Here is a 27,496-nt window from a genome sequence, read left to right as displayed (position 1 = left end):
ATGCATTTTTATTATTTTCCATGATTTGATGAAAATTCTCTCATTTTATCAAATTTCCTTCGTCTCGAGGAAACTCCTCGGTTTCATGGTACTTCCATAAATCCATAAAAAATAATATAAAATTAAGGAAAGGAGTGTGGGGCGTGACCATTGGCCAACCGGCCATGCCTTGGTCCCAACCGGCTCCACACCCCACGGTTCCTTATTATTTTATTATTATTATTATTATTTCTCTAATTTCATGAAAAAACTCCTTGATTTCATGGTATTTTTGCAAAAATCATCATATAATAATAAATAAAATAAAATTATGAAAAACTTGTGGGACCAGGCCACTAGCCGGCCGGCCATGCCCTAGCCGGTCCCGCACGCCCTTTGCTTTATTATTTTATTATTATTTATCCTATTTTTTCTTGAATTCATCAAATTCCTTGATTTTATGGTATTTCTCTCAAATTAGGAAAAATTCCCTCAAATCATCAAAAATACCTAAAAAATATTTAAAAATTATGAAAAACTCGTGGGACCGGTCCATAGCCGGTCGGCCATGCCTCCACGGTCCCACACGCCCTTGTTTTTATTATTTTAATATTTTTTGCTTCCCTGAACTCATGAAAACTCCTTCAATTCATGGAAACTCCCTAAATTCATCAAATTTCTCAAAATTCATGAATTTTTCATAAAATCATCAAAATATTATAAAATTAAGAAAAAGGCACCACGGGACCGTGGTCACGACCGGACGACCATGCCTTGCCACGGCGGTCCCACACCTCCTCATTCCTTATTTTATAATTATTTTTCATCATCTCATGGTGTTTTCCTAAGTTTCGTCGAAACCCTAATTTTGGCATATTTTCTCGAATGAATGCTCAATTGCACGCTGGGAAATATCAAAATTCTCAGGACTGAGACGCGGACGCCTTGGGGACACGAGCATGCTATCTTGACCGACCAAGGTTGTCTATTTGGCTCACGGAAGCCCGTCCCATCAATTTTCACAGTTTTGACCTAATTTGCACAATTGCTCGTATTAGGTCCAAAACTCTTCCAAACACTTTGGATTTTCATGAAGTGATCATCAGGCGGTCACGTGACTACCCATGGCCGGTTTCATGACCCATGGTCGGTCCCTCACCCCGTCATAATTAATTAGGTTTTCTCACCTAAGGCTCGGTCCCTCACCCCGTCATAATTAATTAGGTTTTCTTCCCTAAGGCTCAGACGAGCATTTTCGAATAAATGATTAAACCAGCATTTGATCATTCTTTCACCCAACAAATCGTCAACTCTTCAGGAGTTCTTTCTATTTTCTCACGTGAGCATATGGACACTACATGGTTGATCCACGGTCCCATGTAGTCGCTCCCTCCTTCGTCCCATGGTTAAAATTCTGACGAACCATGAATTGATCATTAATTGATCAAATTAGGGTTTCTGAATCCAAGGATCATCATTCCAGATTCCAACCTTAATAATTTTACGACGACCTCATGGTCATTAATTTTATTAATTATGCTCGGTTCAACGACCAGTATTCTAATTAATATTTTTGGTACGCTGCCAATAATCCATCAGATGAGCAACACATGCTCAGACGATCAAATATTCAACAATTCATCACATGAGCAACACTTGCTCAGATGATAAATATTTGCTCAAACCAAGGAATATTGGTTCAACAATCAATATTCAACGATCCATCGAATGAGCAATACTTGCTCACTTCATCGTAAGAACTATACCTCTGTCTCATGACATGTTCAATTCATGAGTTTCAGAACATCATGTTCAACTCAGCAACTACATGGACTCATCGTCCCATCAAACCACGAAGTCATCAATTGACTAAAACCACGAGACGTCAATCGTGTCACTTGGGGGGATATCACTTAGGGTTTTGGTCTGGCGGTCTACGCACGTGTGTTCAAACACACGATGGAATGTGAGCAAGTCGTGCAATCAGTTGAAGGAATTCACGAGGTAGTGGGTGGAAAATCGACCAAGTCTCCACACGTTGAGCAACTGGTTTCAAACACGATCTCCACTTCCCACTCCTTGATTCCATCAACTGTCACACTTCATGGATCATGGTGTCTAAATTCCAGCAATATAAATAAGTCTCTGAATCATGATTGAATCATCAGCATCATCAGTATCATCAATCTCACGTCACTGACAACACGAGATCATCAACTCATCAATTGAGCAACTACTCTCAATTGAGCAATTTCAATCACTCAGAGCTTATCGTATTCAGAATTCACACACCCACAATCTTTGATTACCATTGATTCCACACATTTCTCAGCTTCCCTCCTACAGATCAACCCATCCTCTCTTGTGACCGAATTTACTCTGGAACGGTCATTGTCTTGATTTAGGCCGGAGTACTACAGATTGATCTCTCGAATCTAAAGCACCCCCTTTGCAGCGGTGCATCTGTGTGAGGTTTAACATTTCGCTCGGTTCGAGGAGTCCTCCGTACGGTCGTCTCCTCAATTCCTTAAAAACCAGCAAATCGTTTTTCCCCATCTACAGATTGGCGACCACAGTGGGAGATCATTCTCTCGGTTGCAATCTCACAATTTCACAAGATGGTTGATCTCAGGTTCAGTTACGAATCCTAACAAAACCGTGCTAGCACTAGCAACAACAATCAGAATATCCCGGAGACAATTCCGACCTCCAACACTGATGGTGGTGACATTACTCCTCACGCCGAAGGTCATCCACTGTCCGGACGACACCCTGAAGAAGTCAGAGGAGATCCACACCTACCATTGCTGATCTTATCAAAGCGCAGAGACTCTTGCAAAGAATCAGACTGACATGGCTGCTACACAGAAGGAGCTGTGTAATTATCTCAAAAATCTTACTGACAAGATGTCAGAGAAGACTCAAGAGAAGGGAAAGGAGAAGGACAAATCCTCAGACGACGATCCTGAAGTAATTCCAATCCATACAGTAGAAGACGACGAAGTTCACAAAACTGCTGCAGACAACTCATCAGCGAAGGGATCATCGAATTTCATCACTCGCGAGGATCTGGAGCACCTTTTGGAGAACCGTAGAAAAGACTAAACATCGCATGTCTATCGTCATCAACCTCCTTATCCTGCCGCTACGCAGAGGATTACACTCCCCAAAGGTTACGTTTCTCCAACCTTCACCTTATATGATGGAACTGGCAATGCTAGGGAACATGTCTCTCGTTTTATCGAATCCCTGGGAGAACGTGAACACAATCATGTCGTCCGTCTCAAGGAATTCTCAAAATCTCTGAAAGGCGGAGCATACACCTGGTACTATCAACAATTGGGGAGAAATGGTTAACGCATTCTACATGAAATACTTCTTCGTGTCAAAACAAGTCACCCTCTCCGACCTTGGAAGGATGTTTCAGAAGGTCAGTGAAAATCCCAATGATTATGTGAAAAGGTTCAGAGTCCAAGCTCTGGATTGTCATGACCCAAAACGTCATGGAGCAACAATTGGTGGACTTGTGCATCAATGGCATGCTCCCGGTCTACAGGGACTTGCTAGAGAACCTTCGATTCCAGACTTTCTCAGAACTTCACGAAGCTGCGAAGAGGTCGGAAACCACTGCACCCGCTCTTTTGGAAATAGCAAAGTCTACAAAGACCGAGGATTCAAAAGACACTCGAGGAAGCAGGCGTTTGATCAACAAGCAGTACAACCTGCAACCTTCAACAAATGCTGTCGCGGAAGGGAGTAAGCGAAAAGCAGAACCACATCATAAGCATACTTCCTCCACCTCTTCAAAGGCACACAAGAAGGAGAATTCGAAAATCCCTCCTCAGCATACGGAAGATCCAGAAGCACCTGATTTTCCCTGTTCAATGGAAGAAGTTAATGAACTACTCGAGCCTGGATTCAAGATGGTGCAATCAAATTACCTTATGTCAAGAAGGAACCAACTGAAGAGGCCATGGAAAATCCTCGGTATTGCCGCTTCCATAGATACGTCAGCCATCCCACAAGTGATTGCAAAATTTTGAAGCGCATATTCAAAGAAAAGGTCGAATCAGGAGAGCTCAACCTGGGGACTGAGGGGTGCACAAAAACCCCTCCCAGTCAGAACTTTTACCATCTCTGAACCTCCTGTCAAGGAACGGTCCAATCTCTGATCGAACATGTCTGCGAGTTGTTGTATCTTTCGAAAGCTCAAAGGAAAGACATGTTTGCTGCACTGAACCACATCGTGTCCGGAAACGTCTGCTGATCCAAGAACCACCACCGAACCTTCAGCCACCGACAAGAAATGTATGACTGGGGACTGCTCACCACAGTGCACATTAAAGGAAATGAGTTCAAAGGGCGTTCGTCGATGTTGGTACCGCTGTCAACATCATCCCTTTGAAAACTCTCAGAGCTGCGGTATTACTCGACAGGAAGCCACCCACGCTCCCATAGCAATAGGGACCACGAAGGAATCTCCAGAACGCATACGGCTTCATCACTCTCAAAGTTACGGAAAGATTGATCTGCACTGAGGCCAAGTTTTTCATAATCCGGGAAGACCCTGGATACGACATGGTCCTTGGAGAACTTGGATTCATGCGGAAGGACAACGATGCCTTCAACACATCCTGTCATCGACAAGGATTCCGAGTCGGAAGACGAAGCAGAGGACACCACCGTTTGAGCATCTGGAAGAAGTAAAAACTCTGATGGGCTTACGCAGGAACTTGGAGAATCCGCACACCTTTGTCAGAAGGTTTCGAGCTCAGGCAAGTCTTATTCCTCCTCTTGCTCCAATATTACCAATGTTCAAATACGCTACTATGGTCCAGGGACTTCTCCCCATGAACAATTTAGCAGTCATCAAAAGCTACGAGTGGGTAACTTCACCTCAGCAATATTACACTCAATGGTTGGGTTCAGAACTTCTTCAAATCGGTCACTCCATCGAGAGGTTTATTGCTGAAGACTTGGCTAAGCATGATCAACACTATGCTGGATACTCTCTTCGCGCGAGTGTCCATATGGCCACAATCGTGGAATTCCATCAAACAGGGAATTCCGAATCAGCGGAAGATATTCAAGGCACGATCGACCAAGCCTAACAAGTTTCATGAAGGGGACCTGGTTCTCAAAGCAGTTCAGCGCGGTCTTCATTCTACAAGGAACTCCAATTGGGAAGGACCATTCATGGTCGCTGAGTCCGTGGCCGGAGGATACTACAAATTGACCAACACAGATGGCAGAACCCTACCAGTAATTCACGAAAATTGGCTCAAGGCGTTTATCTGAAATTATTGGACATTTAAGGTATTGGGCGTTTGAAGCACTCATGGCGTTGGGATTTAACATTTAGGATTTTCTTTCATTTGTATTTCAATTCCTCCAAAACATTTGCAATACTTGCAATCAGTATTTGAATTCAGCAATTTATCAAAATTCAGTTCATATTTCGTAAAAGAAAATCTCTATCAAATCTACAAGAAAATCCTTAACCATCAGTCAATCCAAAACCATCTAAATATCAAAACCCAAGTATAAACCTCACATCTCTCAGAAGTTCAGAAGTTCAAGAGATCAGCAAGAAAAGGCTTTCGCTCATCAGCATCCTTCAAGATTTGCAAAGCCGCCCTCTCCTTGTTCAACTCCTCGGTCAGCTTGGCAATCTTGTCCTCCTTCTCCTTCACACATCATTGGGAAAGGGTATGTTCTTCTCACATGAATCCTTGATAACGTTTATTTGCTTACGAAGCCATTTCACGTTGAGGCCAAGTCTTTCTGAATTCTCCAAGTTAAACTCCCAATCAAAGAGTATATCTGGAGTCACGGTATTCCTGGGTCTCGTATGCATATCACTCACGACACGCAAGATAACGCCTACTTGCATGGTTAAAGCATAAGCACGCCCAGGGTTCCTGTCAACGATCATGTGGCCAAACTTCTTCCATATCGTCTCGTACAAGCGTGCATATCCAATGGGAACGCTGAATCCACCGACCAGTTCATGATACGGGAGTGAAGTGTTAAAGGGAGGATCGAAAGAACCCCTGCAGTTGGATATTCATACACTATTATACGGTTCTCACACTGGAGGCTTCCACGACCAAAGCAACAGTTCCTTCGGTATTCTCCGCTGCTATCTCGGTTTCTTCTATCACTGAGGCAACAACCATCTGGTTTTCCATAACATCAGCAGCGACCTTCTCATGGCCTCGAAGTGCAGGGATGGTTGTCTCTTCATCAATAACTTCGGAAGGGTTAGAGTTTCATCATTGGCTCCAGTATCCTCAACTTCGGTATTTAGCACCTAATACGAAGATTACATGAGGTTAGAGTCACGAAGCCAAAGGAGATTATGAAACACAGTATACCGCAAGGAAATATCATCAAGTTCATCATACTACATTCAAGGCACGAGCAAATAACATGAAAGTCATGAAAACACATTTTACGATGAGTCCGTCTGAAGAAACTGAACTCTGCCCTGTACTAAGAGACGAACTGGGAGCAATCTACAAGGAATCTGAGGATGGGTCATATCCATTCTCTTCGTATGGATGTCCTCTATGACATGTCAAAATTTCATGACAATCCGATGAACGAGCGAGTAGATGTGGCCAAAATATCAAGTGATGCGCAATCTGAAAAAGTTCTGGAAGTCTCCTGGAAGTTTACTATTTCGCCTTTTTCAGGCTCTGAACGTGCTCAAAACTTAAAAAGCTTTTTTAAAGCTTGGAAATTTTCCGGGCTTGAATTTGCACATGCAGATCATCAAAATCCGACTCCGGACGAAGATTCTACAGCGTTTCTACTAAAAAGCTGGGTTCTGAATTTTCTGACGAAATTCGACTAAGTTTTCATATATTCACATGGGTTCTCATTCATTCATTCACAAGTCAGCACTTTTATACTTCTATGAAGAATATACAGGATATATACTTACTTGAGGAGTCTCCAAAGTGTCCAAGGGGTTGGAATTGTCCACATCAACGACAAGAGGAACATCACTTCCATCCGGCTCCGAATCTTGGGAATTACCTCCATTCCCATTCCCAGAGGATGATTGAGTTCCAGAATTCTCCATCTCCATGACGACTCCTGTACACGTCCTTTACAATCAATATTTTCATCTATGAAGCCCCATTTGAACATGTGAAGAAATACTTACAGTTTCTTCGTCACTCAAATCAGCGATTGCTTGTTCAGTAGCAGAAAATTGAAGACCTTCAAGACTTGATGGAGTAAAATTCTGCAACAAAATTAACAACGTTGGCTTCATGATTCTAATGCTAATAGCAATGAAAGTCACGGTGAGAAATATTGGGAACTCACCAAAGCACCAACTGGGGACTTTACGGTATTAGGTAACAGCTTATAACCTTTATGCCTGCCTTCTCCGCCATGAATAACCGCCTCAGTCTCTGAGAAATCTATACCGATTCGAGGTCGTATATTACGACCGTCCTGTGGTGAAATCCAGTAATATAATCAGAATACAGTTCTTATAATTTCATGAAGATTATATGAAGAAACATACCTGAGAGCATCCTGGAGACGACTTTCGTTTATCACCAGAAAGATACTTCAATCTTGGTCGACTGGAAATCATCTCAGCCGAAGGAAGATCCTTGAATGGAGGTCTGGGAAATATTACAAAGCCACGCAAATGCCCAAGTTGCTGATCCAAGAATTCTACATAACCTGGGGTTACATAGGCGAATCTATCAGAACCAAGAAACCAGTAGCTACTCCCTTCCACGTGAGTATGATCCAAATGAGTCCTGAGTTGCTCAACTGATGGCTTCCTTCTCCGTATGGTTGGAACACATTGATCCATACCCATTTGTCGAGCTGATCTATCAATATTATACTTAGATATAGTGGTCATCTAGGGGGAGTGTTATAAACGGAAGTTTATTAGGTAGATGCCCACTTTAGTGGAACCCCATTACCTGGCCACTAAGTATGTAAACTCTATAAATAGAGTCCCAAACCTTTGTAAATAATACTAATGAATAGAATTTTCTCCCTTCTTCTTCCTCTCTATTTTGTGTCTCTTGTTCTCTATCTTCTATATCACAAGATTATTAGCTTTTTTATTATAATAAAAGAGAAAGCGACGATTGAAACCTCGTTTTCCATTTTTTTCTGGCGAGGTTTCAATCCTCGCCTATTTGTAAATCCCCTCCCACCTTACCTTCTTTCGAGCAGAGAGAATGGTAACTTACTTTATGTAGATGGTGGATTTTCGACAAAGGCTAAAATCGTAAACTCATAATTATACGAAGCTCTAATTCAACAATCAGACGTGAGTATCGAGACACGGGTCTCTCATCGAATTCTCAACGGAGAGTACTTTCTCTCAGAGTACATGTAGATATGTAGTCTCACGAATGGACAACGACATATCTGATGAATACTGAATACTTTCAGTGATTATTTCTATATAGTATCACGAGATGGACGGCTCCTAGATAGCTTGCTCTGCTAGTATAGAGCGATAACGTCTTCAGGAACAAACAACAAGTTTACCCTGACTATATAAAGGATATGACTTACCGACAAGCTCATATCGGGATAATTAATGCGCCTAGACAGCTTGCTCTGCTAGTATAGAGCCACAAAGTTAATTATTCCTAATTAAGATAAATTCTTCCGTGACGTTCACTACTGAATTCCCAGAATAATCTATTATTGCTCCTATTCCATGGTCGAATCCACGACTGGTCCCATGGAATGGCAATAAACAATTGTTATGATTCTATGATCGAATCCACGGATTGATCTCATAGAATGGCAATAACTATATTATCTCATTACTCCGATTTCATGATCGAATCCACAACTGGTCTCATAAATGGTAATAGATAAATCTTAATTACTCTGATTCTATGGTCGAATCTACGGTCCCATGGAATGGTAATGCTCACTTTATTATTCTGAATTCGTAGTTGAATCCTCAGTTGATCCTATGAATTAATAATAAACATCTTATTACTCAGTTTTGTGAATTATTCTCCACTGAATTCCACAATTAGTAATAAATAATCAACAATCGGGCGTCTGAGCTACCCCTAAGTAATCCCCGATTCAAATAGTGAAGGTCTATTCAACGACGATACACTAACAGTCACCGCACGAACGAGTATTTCAAAAATACAACGAAACGATGAACCTATGCAAAATAGAGAAGAAAATAATAAATAATTAAAAATATTGACCAGGATGCTGGGAGCACGGACACACGACCGACCGACCGCGTCGTGGTCAATCCCACGCCAGTTTTATATTTTTAATGCATTTTTATTATTTTCCATGATTTGATGAAAATTCTCTCATTTTATCAAATCTCCTTCGTCTTGAGGAAACTCCTCGGTTTCATGGTACTTCCATAAATCCACAAAAAATAATATAAAATAAAGGAAAGGAGTATGGGGTGTGACCATTGGCCAACCGGCCATGCCTTGGTCCCAACCGGCCCCACACCCCACGGTTCCTTATTATTTTATTATTATTATTATTATTTCTCTAATTTCATGAAAAAACTCCTTGATTTCATGGTATTTTTGCACAAATCATCATATAATAATAAATAAAATAAAATTATTAAAACTTGTGGGACCAGGCCACTAGCCGGCCGGCCATGCCCTAGTCGGTCCCACACGCCCTTTGCTTTATTATTTTATTATTATTTATCCTATTTTTCCTTGAATTCATCAAATTCCTTGATTTTATGGTATTCCTCTCAAATTAGGAAAAATTTCCTTAAATCATCAACAATACCTAAAAAATATTAAAAAATTATGAAAAACTTGTGGGACCGGTCCATAGCCGGCCGGCCATGCCTCCACGGTCCCACACGCCCTTGTTTTTATTATTTTAATATTTTTTGCTTCCCTGAACTCATGAAAACTCCTTCAATTCATGGAAACTCCCTAAATTCATCAAATTTCTCAAAATTCATGAATTTTTCATAAAATCATCAAAATATTATAAAATTAAGAAAAAGGCACCACGGGACCGTGGTCACGACCGTCCGACCATGCCTTGTCCATGGCGGTCCCACGCCTCCTCATTCCTTATTTTATAATTATTTTTCATCATCTCATGGTGTTTTCCTCAGTTTCGTCGAAACCCTAATTTTGGCATATTTTCTCGAATGGATGCTCAATTGCACGCCGGGAAATATCAAAATTCTCAGGACTGAGACGTGGACGCCTTGGGGACACGAGCATGCTATCTTGACCGACCAAGGTTGGCTCTTTGGCTCACGGAAGCCGGTCCCATCAATTTTCACAGTTTTGACCTAATTTGCACAATTGCTCGTATTAGGTCCAAAACTCTTCCAAACACTTTGGATTTTCAGGAAGTGATCATCAGGCGGTCACGTGACTACCCAGGGTCGGTTTCATGACCCATAGTCAGTCCCTCACCCTGTCATAATTAATTAGGTTTTCTCACCTAAGGCTCAGACGAGCATTTTCGAATAAATGATTAAACCAGCATTTGATCATTCTTTCACCAACAAATCGTCAACTCTTCAGGAGTTCTTTGTATTTGCTCATGTGAGCATATGGACACTACATTGTTGATCCACGGTCCCATGTAGTCGCTCCCTCCTTCGTCCCATGGTTAAAATTCTGACGAACCATGAATTGATCATCAATTGATCAAATTAGGGTTTCTGAATCCAAGGATCATCATTCCAGATTCCAACCTTAATAAATTTACGACGACCTCATGGTCATTAGTTTTATTAATTATGCTCGGTTCAACGACCGGTATTCTAATTAATATTTTTGGTACGCTGCCAATAATCCATCAGATGAGCAACACATGCTCAGACGATCAAATATTCAACAATTCATCACATGAGCAACACTTGCTCAGATGATAAATATTTGCTCGAACCAAGGAATATTGGTTCAACAATCAATATTCAGCGATCCATCGAATGAGCAGTACTTGCTCACTTCATCGTAAGAACTATACCTCTGTCTCATGACATGTTCAATTCATGAATTTCAGAACATCATGTTCAACTAAGCAACTACATGGACTCATCGTCCCATCAAACCACGAAGTCATCAATTGACTAACATACCACGAGACGTCAATCGTGTCACTTTGGGGGGATATCACTTAGGGTTTTGGTCTGGCGGTCTACGGCACGTGTGTTCAAACACACGATGGAATGTGAGCAAGTCGTGCAATCAGTTGAAGGGATTCACGAGGTAGTGGGTGGAAAATCAACCAAGTATCCACACGTTGAGCAACTGGTTTCATACACGATCTCCACTTCCCCACTCCTTGATTCCATCAACTGTCACACTTCATGGGATCATGGTGTCTAAAATTCCAGCAATATAAATAAGTCTCTGAATCATGATTGAATCATCAGTATCATCAATCTCACGTCAAACTGACAACACGAGATCATCAACTCATCAATTGAGCAACTACTCTCAATTGAGCAATTTCAATCACTCAGAGCTTATCGTATTCAGAATTCACACACCCACAATCTTTGATTACCATTGATTCCACACATTTCTCAGCTTTCCTCTTACAGATCAACCCATCCTCTCTTGTGACCGAATTTACTCTGGAACGGTCATTGTCTTGATTTAGGCCGGAGTACTACAGATTGATCTCTCGAATCTAAAGCACCCCCTTTGCAGCGGTGCATCTGTGTAAGGTTTAACATTTCGCTCGGTTCGAGGAGTCTCCTCCCTACGGTCGTCTCCTCAATTCCTTAAAAACCAACAAATCGTTTTTCCCCATCTACACTTTCTTTTAGTTTTGGACCACGGCTTTGGGTCTCCATCATCATACCCAATTCCCCCACTAGACCCAGCCTAAGGGGCTATACACAATTACTAATTCTGACCTTTGTTTTTGTCCTATTCAGTACCCTATGAAAGTTTCGGGTATTGCCCCTAATAATGCTAGGTTTACCGGAGAAAATACCGGGACAAATCCCGAGACTCACAAAACAACGGACTCACTTTTGTCTTTACCTATCCAAATGCTGGCACCATTGCTCCTCGTCTGTCGGATCCCCTCACGGGATTTTCCCCGGTAATATTGGGTGTGAACGTAGCATTACTCGTATTGCCCCAAATTATGGTTCCTTTATAAGTACAAATTCTAGGTGGAGGCAAACCCTATAGGATTTTTCAAACAAAAAAAGAAAAAAAAAATCAAACCCTTTAGGTGTATTGGCTCTTTTTCGGACACTTAAAAACTCTGAAGAAGATTATAAGATGCCTCAGCATTGGATTAGGTGTGGTAGGAAGAGATAAAAACATGGGCCACAAATTTGAAGCTTTACTGTTTACAAGGCTGTTAGCTGCCAGAACAATGGTTGTAATGTGTGTTCATGTGCTATAAACAGCATTAAGACATGTTTTAAATTACAAGCAACATGGGATACCGATGGGATGATGTACACTGTTAAAAAAAATCTGACTTTAACTGTCAAAGATGAACAGCCCATACAAACTCTGAACCAGGGCAAGAAGAACTGATATCAAAAACAAATTAAAATGGATTCTTGAAATCTTGATTAGATAAGAAAGTCTGTGTAGTTCTCCACCAATACACCAGAGAAGGTTGCGCTAAGATGAAATTTTGGATGCTCCTCCAATATCCCTCCAACTGCAAAAGGAAAGAAAGTTACGCCTGTAAGCAAATAGTTGTATAGGATCAATGGTCAGGATAAATTGAAAGAAACCTAGACCCAATTACTAGGTCGTGATCAGACACAATTCTGCAAACAGTTATATGACTATATGCGGAATGGGTTGCATACATTAATATCAGGTAGTCGCATCATAGTTTGAGAAGTTGTTCCTCCCTCATGATCGCAACATAAGCTAAAAAACTGACCTGAGTTATAATGCTATCTCCTGTGCGACCTTCAATAACCAAACCTGCAGTTAAACCAAGCATTGCCCAAGTTCCATTGATTGCTTCAATTCGGCGTTGCCTCTGCATGTCCATCACTATAAGTTAGTTAGATGAACAAACAAGAATCAGATGCTTTAGCACACAGTTGTGACTAGTAAAAGATCCCCGTTTTTTATTCTATGTGCTTAGACAAGGAAATGTCAGACAATCCAAATTGAAAATACAGTTCCATGGCCTTCGCAGGATTGGCCTAATACAAGGCACCATAAAATTTGACAACCCTAATGGAGATCGAAATGCTCATCATGTATATCTTAGACAAAGTATGTCGTATAGAAGGCCAATGTAGCAGGGCTCGAAGGCCAACATGTTTATATAGACATAATTTGTACTCATCAAAAAATAAGAAAAGAACTTGTTTGTACCCTTCCAAATAAAAGTTACTAGGAAGTCATATGAGATGGAATAACATGATGCATCATCTATTAATGACCCCTGTAAGGATATCTAAGGGACTTAGGGTTGATGCTGGAGATGATCTCATCCCCAAGTTAAATCTTCATATCTATTAATCAAACAGTCAGTAAAGAATTGTCAGGCTAAAAAGGTTTAGTGTTGTAAAATTCCAGAGTATAAAACATGTACATGGTGAGCAGACAATGATCCCAGGAATGTGCCTTTGGATGATTTTGATGAAAATGTAGAGGCCTCGGGTGATCCATACTTTCATGACCTATCTCTCTCAATAATCATTGTGGATATTAGCTAATTGCTTAGATTCTACTGAGTAACGAAAACTTTAATATTCCAGAAAATGCAATTGACGAGGCTATCACCTTTATCGATCCAATGGCACCTTGAACAAATATGAAGACTGAAGAGGACAAAAAAAGTATAGATCACCAAGAATAATAAAAGTTGACTCACCCCAAGTTTCTCTCTGGCTTTGATTTCTTCCATTTGTTTAGTAGCTAAGCGTTTGGCCTCCAAAGGGTCAACCATAACAACTTCCCCAGGATTTCCTTTCCCCGCTGATACTTGAACAGGCACAATGTATACCTGTTAGAAATTATTGTCTTCAGTTGTTAACACCTAACGCTGGAAAATAAATTGACACATTGCAAAAGAGGTACTATGTATGCGAAGATATGCGGCATATGCATTAACCCAGACGGCGACAAAGGTATTTATTTATAAACAAGCTTCCTTAAAATAAAATAAAAATTTGGGTTGTTATCGCATGTCCAGATTAACTGGCAGTCTGGCACAGAATTCACAAGTGTGAAGTACTTTAAACCCTATTATGGGTTTTGAAAAAATAATCCCCATGAAAACAAATGGCAATTATCAATCATAATTAAGATTGTTTTGCATAGAACAATCATGATTATGGATTTTGATTTTTTTTTATGCCATGGTTGATTAGCAAAATCATGCAAAACATACCTAAAATATCTTTCAGCAAATGCAAATCGAAAAATATTGGCATTATACATGTAGAAGCCTTGGATTGGTGCATACATTAGGATTTGCCAAGAGCCATGATGCCTTTCCGTGCATCCTACGAATACCCACATTCGTAAGCCTTAGATTTTGGTTATTTTTCAATTCCCACCTGAACAATAGTAAGCAAATTAAAGACGCAAATGACTACCCACAAAAGTAAGCAGTAGATCAAGAACATCAAAATACGTCTATTCTAGTCCTCTTCGTAGCTTCAAAAATGTTCAATGATGTGTTGTTTTAGTTCTAGTCTTTAACTAAAGCACTGATCACTTGATATGTCTATCAATTGAAGCATTTTGTCTAAGGGTGTACAGTGAGAGTAAACAATTGAACAAGAGGGTTTCCTCTAGAGCTATTAAACCAAAACGTCAGAAAAACCCACAAACTTTCGACCCTAATTTTCTCAATCATACAGATTAATTGAATTTTCCTTTTAAAAGATGAAGCTAAATAGAAAGAAAACATCGGGGGGGTTAAACAAACCAATAATTCCATATAATAAAAATGAAGGATGACTTGATGGAGACGAACTTACTTAGAAATTGTTTTAGAGAGTGAATCAGAGAAGGATGAACGGGAGGAGGAGTTGAAGAAAGAAACACCACCATTAACTGTGAGAAGCAAAGATTCCATCTTGTTTGTTCTCCAACCACAAAGAGCTTCAGTACATTTATGTGTCTGCGAATGTTATTTAGCACATATGTGCTGTATAGAGTGTTATCCGACCTCGACTTGATTCATGTAATCTGTCATCTGGCTGGCCTCTGTTTGTTAGCCTCTCTTGTACAGTCCCCTGGACTAGCTCAGTTTGTTGGTCTGAAACGCGTTTTTTTTGGCTAAGGCTAATCCCTATGGTCTTCTAATCTAGCAGTTAGATTGGCCATCCACGTCAGCTAGGGCAACATACAAGTCTTATGGGATGGCTAATCTAGCAGCTAGATTAGAAGACCACGTCAGCGGGACCACCATCTAGCGCTGAACGGTTCAACGCTTTAAATCTCAGCCGTTAGATCAGAAAATTTTCTCCCATCGCTGAATGGTTCAGCGTTTTGGTTACTTTTTGAGCGCTAAACGGTTCAGCTTTTGAAACTAGCTGCTAGTTGAACTGCGAGCAAATGCTAGGAGAGAGAAGTAGCAGGTACAGGTGTTAACTTTTTTCCCACACTTATTTTTTGATTTGCAACATTTTTTGGCCAATCTAGCCCATAGGGGTTAGCCTAAGTCCAATAGTTTCAAATCTGGACGCGTTTCCCTTTTTGCTTGAAAATCAAAAGAATTGATCACGCGAAAAAAGAAAAAACTCATTTATGAACCAATGTAGTCGACCTCGGCCTAGATTCTGCCGAAATTCTTGATCGGCTAAAATTTTCATTCAAACTAGCTGATTATGGATAATGTTCTTTACATATCGAGAATGAAAAAATTGCATAAATATCTACTAGGTAATAATCATATGCCATGTAGTCGCCTATTTTTCGAAGTTAGCTAGGTCATGATTTTACTTCATGTCCCAAAATATTTATAATTCGCCAAGTATAATCTTTTAATCTAGTACTTTTTAGGTATATCTGAGAAACAGGTAATCTTATTAATCAAACGGACAGTTCTTACAAGAGGGAGATATGCCTTAAATAGGCGATCATAGGCTGTAGTAACATTACAACAATACACAGAAAATAATACAACGTTGACTTGACCAAACAGACACAACTCAGACAGTTGACACAGACACACTGTCTAATACACCCCCTCAAACTGTTATAGACTAATCTAATAACAGTTTGCAAACAGACACAACTCAGACAGCTGACACAGACACACTGTCTAATAGTCTATAATGACAGCCATATTAAGTTTGGGAAAAAGAACAAATAGTTAAACCTGCAAAATGTTGACAACTAAACTCAAGAAAACATACGAGGAGCATAGAGGTAACATAAGTAATTTGTGTGGTCAAAGTATTTGATGCTATGGAAGTATGGAAGTAGAAGTACTTGGAGCAGGAATTTAAGAAGAATAACCCGACTGTAGTTGAACTGTGTAGATGCAATGAAGCTCGGTGTTAAATACTGCAGATCTGAAGCAAAATAGTCTCACACACAGACATACTGAACCACTAAATCAGCACACATACAACGCAGAAACTGATGTTTTGCTTTTAACTATATACCCTGCACTTTCAGTGATTCACATACATACTTACATTGGAATGACCTGTTAGTCCCATACGCAACCCAGGATGAATAAAATTGACTGCAATAAGGCTTCATAAAACTGCAGATATGTACCGTACCCAAACATGCCTAATGACCAATAATAGCGCAATGTAGAAGTCCAAATAGATTCTCACTGAAGTCGAAATAGCAAGACTGTAGCAGGAGTTGCAATAGTTGGTGCAGTAGGACATAACAAATAATAGCTGGAAGTCGAAGAAATATGTAGCGCACCCTTGCATCACAAATCGACTCTCCAGTAGTGCATTTAAGTAAAAGTAAAACTAACAGTAGCAGGGACAAGTAGTAATTGCTGAAGCTTTTTATGAAACATTAGAACCAACAACAACACAAGTTGATCAACAACAGAAATCATAGCTTCCAGTATTTGTTTTGTCGTTCTCTGTTGGTTAAAAGACTCAAATTGTTTTTGGTGTTCTCTGTTGGTTAAGAGACTCAAATTGTTATTTATAAACTGGTGTTTGTAAGACCATATCTGTAAAGGTATTGATATGAGTAACAAGTCGTATAACAGGTTATTGAAAAATGTTTTTAGGACCAGTTAGGTATTGAAAATTATTACTTCATATGCTAAACTCATATAAAAAAGAAGTAACAATGAACAAATGGGAAAAATTTGTTATTAAAAAGTTATTATCCATGTTGATATTACCCGGAAGGTACTACTGTTGTTGGATTGATATTGAAGTTGTTGCTGTTGTTATTGATTAGTTGATCATGTTGATGATGTGGGTGTGGTTATCCCTCCACTGCAGCTGATGAGAAACTGCTGGTACTAAAATAATGTTGTTGCTGAGACTGAGATTGAGATGATCTTGTTGATGAGGAGTTGTTGGGTTGTTGATACCAGCCAAAAATTTGGTCTAATGTGTATTGCTGCTGGTGAGAGCAATTCGTAATAACGTGCACCTATGATGAAACTCTCTTGACGAGTATAATTTACATAGAAGATCGACTCACGTTGTATTATAATTCCAGTTATCCCATAGACATCATCATGCCTTCTGATACAGATTTTAGATAACCGAAATGAATGATTAAATGAAACCCAGTTATATCCGCAAGCGCACAGGTCAATAGTAATATAGATAGCAAATGAGGTTCGTTCCCACAGGGAGTGTGAAATACTCAACCAACTAATATCAAGAATCAACTAATTAACAAAGATGAGTTTTTTGAGAGGTTTCAGAAATTCGGACAAAAATGAAATAATAAATAATTTTAACGAAAAACGGAATGATAGAAGGTTGTTAGGATTTTCGGTTTCCACCAATTAATTATGCAAACTCTACTAATCTTTAAAAATCTATTCCATGCATTTTCAAATACTGTTTCTCCGCTCTAGTTTTCTTCGCTTCATGGGTAGTGATTCTAAAGCATTACCTATCAATCCTTGCATACCACGTCTAGGGATTTAACCGAAGCACGCAATATCAATTCAAAAGCATAAATAATCTAGAAAATCACATCAACAGTAGAATACTAAGCCAAATGAAGAAAAATTACTAATCAATCAACTCATTAGTAAGCATATAAATGTAGAGTTTTCACAACAAAATTGGGTTCTACCTAAACCCTAACATGAATCTAGCTAGACATGGCTTTCTCAAAAGCCATAAACATTTTCAAATCAAACTCTAGCAAATCAAAATCAAAAGGGAGAAAATGAAACTCCAAACCCTAGACAGCCTTTGCTGCTGCCGCCGGCTCCCAGCCGCAGACTCCCCCTTCTCTATCTCTGGCCGTCGGCCTCCTTCCAATTTGTTTCTCTACGCTACTGCATATATATGTGCTGTGGGAAATCTCAAATAAGACCTAGCAGATAACTCGTATCTTCCAAGGCCCAGCCCACTTTCTTGTCGCACTCGAGCACAACACTGGATTCCATTCTGACAACGAACGACGCACAAAATCCTAACTTCTCACTGCTTCATCACCGGATACCACTGACCAAATTCCAAAATCCAACTCCTTCCAAATCTCGTCATTACTGGCAGTAAGTTACGCCAATTTCTGCTCGTCCAACTCCAGTACGATCCATCTCAGCCATATTCAGTCCGGTCTTCTAAGTATCTACACCGGCAGCAACAACTTATTGGTTTCTTTCCAGCTAACGACCTCCACCGAATGCAACCAGTTTCCATTATATTGATTTCCAATCTGTCAGTTCAACCTTAGCTCCCTGATTTTCTTAATTCCGGCAACGTTTCATGGCATCAACACTAATATTCAGCCGACGTAAAAACCCCACAGATCCATTCTTGTTGTTCGTTTTCTTCATTGGCAATTTTCACTTAAACCCCCCACTGCCTGCATGTTTTTAACCAACCAGTTCCTGTCGAAAGCTGCTACAGATATCTTGAACCGACAGTACCTTTGAGAACTGTGGCTGCTTATATAGGAAGAAGGAGCGAAACTCCAAGACTTCCTTTTGTTTTGTTATGAGAAATTGAGATTTGGTGGAGAACTGGACATCTCTCCCACTATGTCGATCACCACTGCATGCAATCACATTTGAGGTCCACATCAACCTCCAACTCATCACCGGCAATACGAATTCCGGTTCACCTTCATCCCCGTTCAAGACCAGTCAGACCACCAGCTTCCAGTTCAGACCAGCTCAACGTCCACTCTCTGCTTCAATACCATTATCAGCAAACACCAGCGACTGCCCATTAACTCTGCCATCGAGAACAACCAACTTCTTTCTCCGGACCATCGTAGTTCCCTTCGCCGGCAGAACCTAACCATAACCAATCACCGAAACTCCATTCGCATCAAATATTTGAGAACTGCACCATTATTGAAGTGAACCCACGGAGATGAGAACTGCACCATTTTCCTCTCTTCATTGCTGCTTAAACGACCACCACTAACCACCATTCTTCATCCATGCCTTGTCTTGCTGCTGCCAATTAAACCCGCCATGAGTTATCTCAGAAAACTAATTCCCCTTCAAGACCAACAATCGAAACGATGACGAATGAAATGAATCCCCCGCTCCTGTTGTTGCCGTAGGACGTGAGCTCTTGAAGACAGAGCAATGATGTATTCTCCAGGTTGATGACTTGGTAAGAAAGAAAAGCTAAGTGTACTCCCTGTACACATACACCACTAGTCCAGGTGTCGCTCAAACAGGTTCATGAGTTGTAGTCCTTGGGTGCATAACACTTCTAGTGGGGAGCTACATGTATCACTTTGATCTTTACTAGCCTTGATGTGGCTAAGTGGTGCCAACTATCATACATGGGGAGCCACATTTAGTCCATCTCTTCCAATGCCGCGAATGCTGCTGATATATGAAATACCAGGCCAGCTACAGTTTGTCATTTTATTCGCAAACGCCATTTTACTTCCATTTAGTCATTTATTCTCTCAATGATCGGAATTGTTTGTACTTTCTACAAAAGCACTAAAATAGTGTCGTTAGCCGAGATATCGAATCCTAACTAATATAAATATGGGTACAAAATGTAGCACTTACATGCTTATCACCTTCTAATAGCAGGTTCAAAACGCCTTGTGATATCCCTTACTTCTAAATAAACGATGACGCCATTCATGTAAACATCCTGGTTGTGGTTGCGACCAGGAAGATATCCTCCATTATTTGCAAACTATGCACAGTTGATGTAAATCCAGATGGAATTAAAATCCTTACCAATTTCTTGAAACAAGGAGAAAATTAATCAACCCTTGCAGTAGAAATCTTGAGAAAATCTTTCTTCAACTCTCATTTTACAAACATATACGATTTTTGTTAATGGGATATTGCATTGTTCAAATTCCTTAACCAACTCAACATCACTAAACCCTGAAAAGAATTGAGCAAGGCCTTGAAGATAAAGAGCAGATTGATAAACATTTGTAGCACTAATAATCTCCATTAAAATACTTTTTTAACCTATTAGCATCTAAGAAAACACTAACTAATTTATCCATCTGAACTAATACAACACCACTAATTGCTTTCAAAATTTCATTCTTCCTTGTAGAATGAATCCAATCATACCCAACTTTATCAATATACCCAGATTGTAATATCTTATACCGATTTGTAACCCCAGGAAGAATCAATCTTAACCCACATTCCATTTCTTCAACTTTAGTTATTAAATTCTTTGATGGGTATTTCCAAACAAGTGGATAATTTGCTGATTTTTCTGTAACTAGGATGAAAAATCACCAAACCAGCGAAAGGGTTTTTGTATTGAATTATGCCAAGTTGGGAAAAGAAGTTGAGAAACATCTTCAGAAACAGCAAGAAATTGAAAATCATAATTGATAACCCTAATTTTGAAATTAGGAACTGAGAATATTTGTAATTGAATCAAAAAATTACCTCTATCGAATAAACATTCCTCATCGTTGTAGCCAAAACACCATAAATTTCTGATCATTAGAGCGGAAGTAAAAGCTTCTTCAATATCAGAATTTGATTTCTTCTTCTTTTTCTTTTTCATATTCTTCTTGTAACCTTTTGATGATGACGATAATAATGCAGCGGAAACTAAAGATTCATTCTCCATTAAAGAAAAGTTTGGAGATGAAAAACCTATGATCGAAAAAGAATTTCAGTGATTTCTTTCCCGATTGATACCATGAGAAACAGGTAATCTTATTAATCAAATAGACAGTTCTTACAAGAGGGAGATATGCCTTAAATAGGCGATTATAGGTTGTAGTAACATTACAACAATACACAGAAAATAATACAACGTTGACTTGACCAAACAGACACAACTCAGACAGTTGACACAGACACACTGTCTAATAAAATCAGCTAGATGTTTAACAAATATCTAGTTGATTTGGATTGTATATGCGTTTGTGTATTATGCTATGTCTTTTTTTTTATGTGAATTGGATGATTATATTGCAAATAAAAAAACAGGGTCATAACGACCAGAAGAAACAGAAAAAAAACAAAAGAAAGAAACAAAAACAGGAAAAAAGATAGCTTTAAATGTTGCCTTGCTATAATTAGGAAACAGGCTCCCTAATGAGAGGTTCAGACACTCTATAAACCTTATTGGTTACCTAAAGCAACATTAAGTTCCATATTTATACTATTATGTTTATCTAGGATTAGAGCAGGGTTCCTTTTGTAAGGCTGATTTCTTTACATCAACAACAAGTTGTCAACTACTTTATTTCCTCATTTAGGTACGAAATTAATACCCAAAAAAGTATTGCATTCCTTCAAAATTTTCATAGTTTCTTTTAATAAACCTTAATTTTCCCAGCACATCAAGGAGTTTTTCCCTCTGGTAAAGGCTATGATCCTTTCGCAATCACCCTTTATTAAAAAATTAGCTAGCTTCAGATCTCTAGTCCATTTTGCAGGATACAACAAGCCTACAGCTTCGGCCTTTTCTGTACGATCAATTTCGAACAAAACAAGCTTAACTCTCCCATCGTCTACTGCATCATTTCTCAATATTAGTCCAAAACCTGCATGTAAGATAGGAGATTTCCAAGATGCATAAAAGTTTATTTTCAAGCAGTATAAATAAGATCATTTCCAAGAGCTTAATTTTCTGTTTAGATAACACTTTGACTGGTTGTCAGACTTTTCTTTTCAGAGCACATACACCAAAAATTCAGATATCTCTGAATGGTAATTGAAGGCTGCAAAGGTGAGCTGGATTTTTCTTGGAATATTATAGTGCATCTCTCTTTCCAGATGAACCAACATTCTATTGCACAAGTTTCAGTTATGCTTTCACCACCTGCAGTCCATAGATCATACATGATCCTTGAAAGAGATATTAAGAGCCATCTCCCTAATTCCTCCTGAAAAGGGTGGAAGTGTCCAAATAGTTTTTGCATAGGAACAGCCGGAAAATAATTGTTGTAAAGTTTCAACATTATTACAAAAGATGTAATTTGTATCTACTGAATCAATGTCTTCCTAGTATCTATTTCACTAACAATAGACTGTTTATGCATTTCCAAATGAAGAACTTGATTCTTTGTGGCAAGTTTGTTATCCAAAATTGCTTCCACGATGTTGCTTGCTCATGTAAAACAATTGGTACTCCACACAGTTTATCATATTAATGATTTAACAGTAAATGTATCGCTCTAGTAAATTTGTATCTAGGTTTTTCCTCTTCCAAGGTATTATTAGAACCTGTAAACTCTGTAAACATCCTAATGTTAACTATTCTCTGAGCTATATTATGAGGAAAGTTTCTATTGATTAGGTTTTGGTTCCACTTTATTGGTATCAAGGTCAATCAATTCTGATACAAGTGTTAACAAATTGTTCATGTTGGAACATAATTGAACCAAAGTAGTGTTTAGATATGGAATCCACTGTTTGTCCATATGTATATGAATTGACCATTACCAACTTCCCAGCAAATGTCTTTATGAATCATCCTTATTTCCTGTAAGAACACTTTCACACCCAAGAGGACTTAGTTTTCTTTTTAAGCATAAAAATGGATTTATTTTTAAAGTACCTTCCTCTCAATATTTCAAACCACTAAGAGTTTGGTTAGCTAATTATTGTCCAAGCTATCTTGGCAATTAAGACTTGGTTCATCTTATCTGCCTCTTTAAACCCCAGACCCCCAATATTGATAGGTTTGCAAAGGAAAGTCCAAGCTTTAATATAAGTTCCTTTGGAGTTTACATCTTTAGCCCACCCGAAGTCTCGTTGTATGGCATTTATTCAATAGGAAACTTTCTTTGGGAGCTTAAAACATCCCATTTGATAAACCGACAGACTAGAAAAGATTGATTTGTTGAGGATCAATTTACTTGGTTGGTTTAAGATTTTACTCTTCCAACCTTTAACTCTGGCGTCCATTTTTTGTATGATCATGTTAAAAGTTTTTTATTAATGAAAAGGGGACATCTACATAGGAATCTTTAATGTTTATTTCTTTATTTTCAAAAGTTTTGACATAATCTTTTTTTGTTTTGGATGAATTTTCTTACTGAAAAAAAGCCTTGATTTATTGAAATTAACCAATTGACCTGAAGCATAAGTAAAAGAATGAATTGCATGGAACCGATTTTTTACAACTTTCCAGATTTTCCTTCGTAAAGATTAGGCAATCATCTACGAAAAACAAGATGAGACATTGATGGGCTATCTTTACTAATTTTTATACCCTAAATTTCTTTGGAAGTTTCTTTAGCTAATAAGAATCTAGAAAACTTCCATACAAATCAGAAAGAGATAGGAGGACAAAGGGTCTCCCTGTTCGAGTCCCCTTGCCGGTTTAAAGAAGTCACTTAGACTTCCATTAAGAAGCATTGCAATTAAAGAAGTTCAGATACATTATATTATTGGATCACACCAACCATTACAGAATCACAAAAACCTGCGTTGCTTTTCCCAAGAATTCCCAACTGACCATGTCAAAAACTTTTCACATATCAATCGTAACTCTTAATTTTTTTTTTTTTGGTCTTTTACGAGTCATTGAATATATAAGTTCATGTGCCACTATTATGTTATTGGAACATGTCTTTCAGACAAAAATGCTAAATGAAAAGGTGATATCAGGTTCTCTAGCAGGCATTTCATTATGTTAAATAGAAGTTTTGATATAACTTTATAGAGGATATTGCAAAGGCATATCGATCTAAATTTCCATGCAAATTTTGGGTTTTTAGTGTGATTAGGATTAAAGAACAATAAATTCTGTTTAAGTCAAGATTTAAAGATTTCGAAATTCGGAATTATTTTATCATTGCTTCCAATTGGGCCAAACTAGAGATGGGATGTGTTTTGAAAATCATGCCGAGAAGCCATCGGGTCCCGGAGATTTGTTTGGTTTCATATTTTTCTCCACTTCCCAAATTTCCTCCTCTTAAGGCATTTTTGTAAGTTTATGGTTATTTATATCAATTAGACCGACAAAGAGATGGGATAGTATATCATCATTTTCCGAAGTTGGTTCAGCTTTAAAAAGATTTCCAATTTTTTTTTTTTAGAATCTCTGCCATTTGAGGAGAATCTGAAATTTCCTCATCATTAAAGTTTAGAGAACAATCAATGTTGTTTCTTTTTCTTCTTTTTAAAGTTTTCAGTTGAAATATCTTGTGGTTCTTTCTCATAGGTTGATAATTTTATCTCTAGACAGCTGTTTTGCATCGTAAAGTTTTTCCATGTTATGCATCTTTATATTTATTTCTTCCTGGACATGCCTATTTGGTTTCAGCTTATTTAGCTTTTCTAAGTCCGTTAAGAGTTTTTTTAATATTTTTCTTTGTTAGCCCAAATTTTTTTTTAATCCAAAAGTATAGCTGATTGCCTAGATATTCTAGATTTTTTTTCCAAAGAAGTTGTGGGTTCCAGATTATCTTTATCCCAACAGGATTGAATTAATTATATAGTGGAATTCTCTTTCAACCAAGTCTCAAAGAATTAAAAAGAGAAAGACAACTTATTTATTTTTTGTTAGAGCACTGCTCGGTCGAACTCGCAACCGTTGCTATCTCAAGCTTGTTTGTCAAGTTTAGGTGTCAAAACTATAAGTCTTGATTTCTAGTCTTCTTATAGCTATGTCTCAGATTAGGATAGAATGTGTAGTCGAGCGGCGTTCATCGATTGAAGACGAAGATCTACTAAGGGGAGCTTGGAGGAACTTCATCAACAAAAGGTATGTGGAGACTTGAACTCATCTATCACTCAGAAGTCTATTCAATTCTATCTCCTATTGAGACTAAGTCGTATAACTATATAGACTTTAATATTATACACATTTGATATTTCGAGCTGAGTTTAACTCGCTTATATCTTTCTCGAAATATGTGTTGGAAAGATTTTTGCTTTAACTATGTTCATCATTATTCTTAACGAGTTTAGTTGGAAACAATTTATTTGTTGGAAACTAAATAATGTGTCAAAAAATGATATGTGAAAATCGCCTTATAACATCTTACATGATTTGTGTGATACAGTCATTTGATGTAGACTCGGAATGTTTCGTATTGTTCATTCGATCACTTGAAAATTACTTATAAGCTAACGTTATGTGTGAGACAGCGTCTATCATCTTCTAAGGATGTTTCAATTATTGAAATGGGAGTTTAGAATGAATAACAATTTGTTTGGATATAGCACAGTATGCATACCCGTACGCAAAATGTTGTAAGTATGATTCAGGTCCGGGAACCAAGTATGCATACCCATATGCGAACGGTTTAGCTGTCAAAGTCCGGGAACTAAGTTTGCATACCCATTTGCAAATTGTTTCACCTGAATGCGTTCTGAAACGACAGTATGCGTACCCTCTTGCGAACTATCAGAAAAGATCAAAGTCCCTAACTTAAGTTTGCGTACCCGTTTGCAGACTTATGTGGTTAAGTTCTAAAATCGGTTAAGTATGATTTTATACTCATGAAAAAATGCATTTATATATTAAGGAATGCAATCTTTGCAAACCGTGGCTAAATGTTCACGAATTGATTCTTGTAAATCAAATCCGATTTTGCTTCAATTGTGTCTTGTATACTTCTATGAGAATATAAACAATTGAACAACTCTATGAGTAACACAATTAGACTCATTTGATTATCATTTGATCTATAAGTGTTAATATGAATTTGGTTAATACAAAAGTGTTCATATGGCTAACTTCGGTTAACTGTTATTGAGCCAACTCAATATACACGTTTAGGTACGGTTACCCATATATAAATGAAGGTATATTTCATTTGTGTGTAACAGGCTAAAACCATCTAACGTTGGAGAGATATTGGTTTGGTTTTAAGCAAACTTATCTTGAATCTTAAATCAGAATTTCATCCAACGGTGAATATTGATTACTTTATTTCAAAGTTATCAAACCTTGATTTGAAGACTATATAAGGGAGAACTCTAGCAAGTGGGAAATCTAATCCCCACACCTCATGTGTGATACTAGTTGCGACTAGAGTCGATTCTCCTTTAACCTAAGTTTTTCCTAAAACTATTATAAGTTAACGACTTAAAGACTTCATTGGGATTGTGAAGCCAAACCCAACTATTTTCCCTGTAATCGCGTGTTGTGATCTTACTTGTTCTATTGTATTGAGTATTATCTTCTCTAATATTTGCTCGAGATTTATCTCCAATAGGTAAGATATAAAAGTAATCACAAAGCTCTTCGTTTCATTCTTTGTGATTCCACAATAACTTGTTCTACTACCATATAGTTAAGTTATTGTAAGATGATTGATATTTCTAGGCTGTTCTTCGGGAATATATGACCGGATTATCAATTGGTTCATGTTCACCTTGATTTATCAAAAGACGGAACAAAAACCACGTAGGTATTTCTGTGGGAGACAAATTTATCTATTAGAATAGACTTTTCTGTGGGAGACAGATTTTTTTATTAAGTCTTCGACTTTGGGTCGTAACAACTCTTAGTTATGGGTGAGATCAGCTAAGGGAATCAAGTGCGTAGAGCCTTGCTGGGATTCAGAGGCATAAGGAACGCGACTGTACCTTAATCAGTGTGAGATTGGTTAGGGATCAACTACATTCCAGTCCGAAGTTAACTTGTAGTAGGCTACAGTTTGTAGCGGCTTAATACAGTGTGGTGTTCAAATATGGACTAGGTCCCGGGGTTTTTCTGCATTTGCGGTTTCCTCATTAACAAAACTTCTGGTGTCTGTGTTATTTCTTTTCCATATTATATTTATTTATATAATTGAAATATCACAGGTTGTGCGTAGTTCAATCAATTAGTAAATCCAACCTTTGGTTGTTGATTGAAATTGATTGACACTTGAACATTGGTCTTTGGTACCGTTCAAGTTGTTTCTCACTCATGGATTGTATCTGTTTGATTTGATGATTACATTGAGAAAGAGAGATATAACTCTTGGATATATTTTCGTTGATTGAG

General features: G+C 38.4%; 1 protein-coding gene across 1 annotated transcript; it reads right to left on the bottom strand.

Moving 5' to 3' along the window:
* Window positions 1-12,270: 12,270 nt before the first annotated feature.
* On the bottom strand, window positions 12,271-15,066 carry LOC113297799. The gene is made up of 5 exons (XM_026546375.1): window positions 14,939-15,066; window positions 14,419-14,512; window positions 13,825-13,956; window positions 12,877-12,978; window positions 12,271-12,645 (listed from the first exon to the last, which is right to left on the bottom strand). Exons 1-5 carry the CDS (start codon window positions 15,034-15,036, stop codon window positions 12,529-12,531), a joined length of 543 nt encoding a protein of 180 aa, XP_026402160.1. The 5' UTR covers window positions 15,037-15,066; the 3' UTR covers window positions 12,271-12,528.
* Between the last annotated feature and the right edge of the window lie 12,430 nt (window positions 15,067-27,496).

Source organism: Papaver somniferum, chromosome 7, assembly GCF_003573695.1.
Source record: "Papaver somniferum cultivar HN1 chromosome 7, ASM357369v1, whole genome shotgun sequence".
NCBI classification, from domain to species: Eukaryota; Viridiplantae; Streptophyta; class Magnoliopsida; order Ranunculales; family Papaveraceae; genus Papaver; species Papaver somniferum.
The sequence above is the reverse complement of the archived record's forward strand: the minus strand, read 5'-3'. Positions and strand labels throughout refer to the sequence as shown.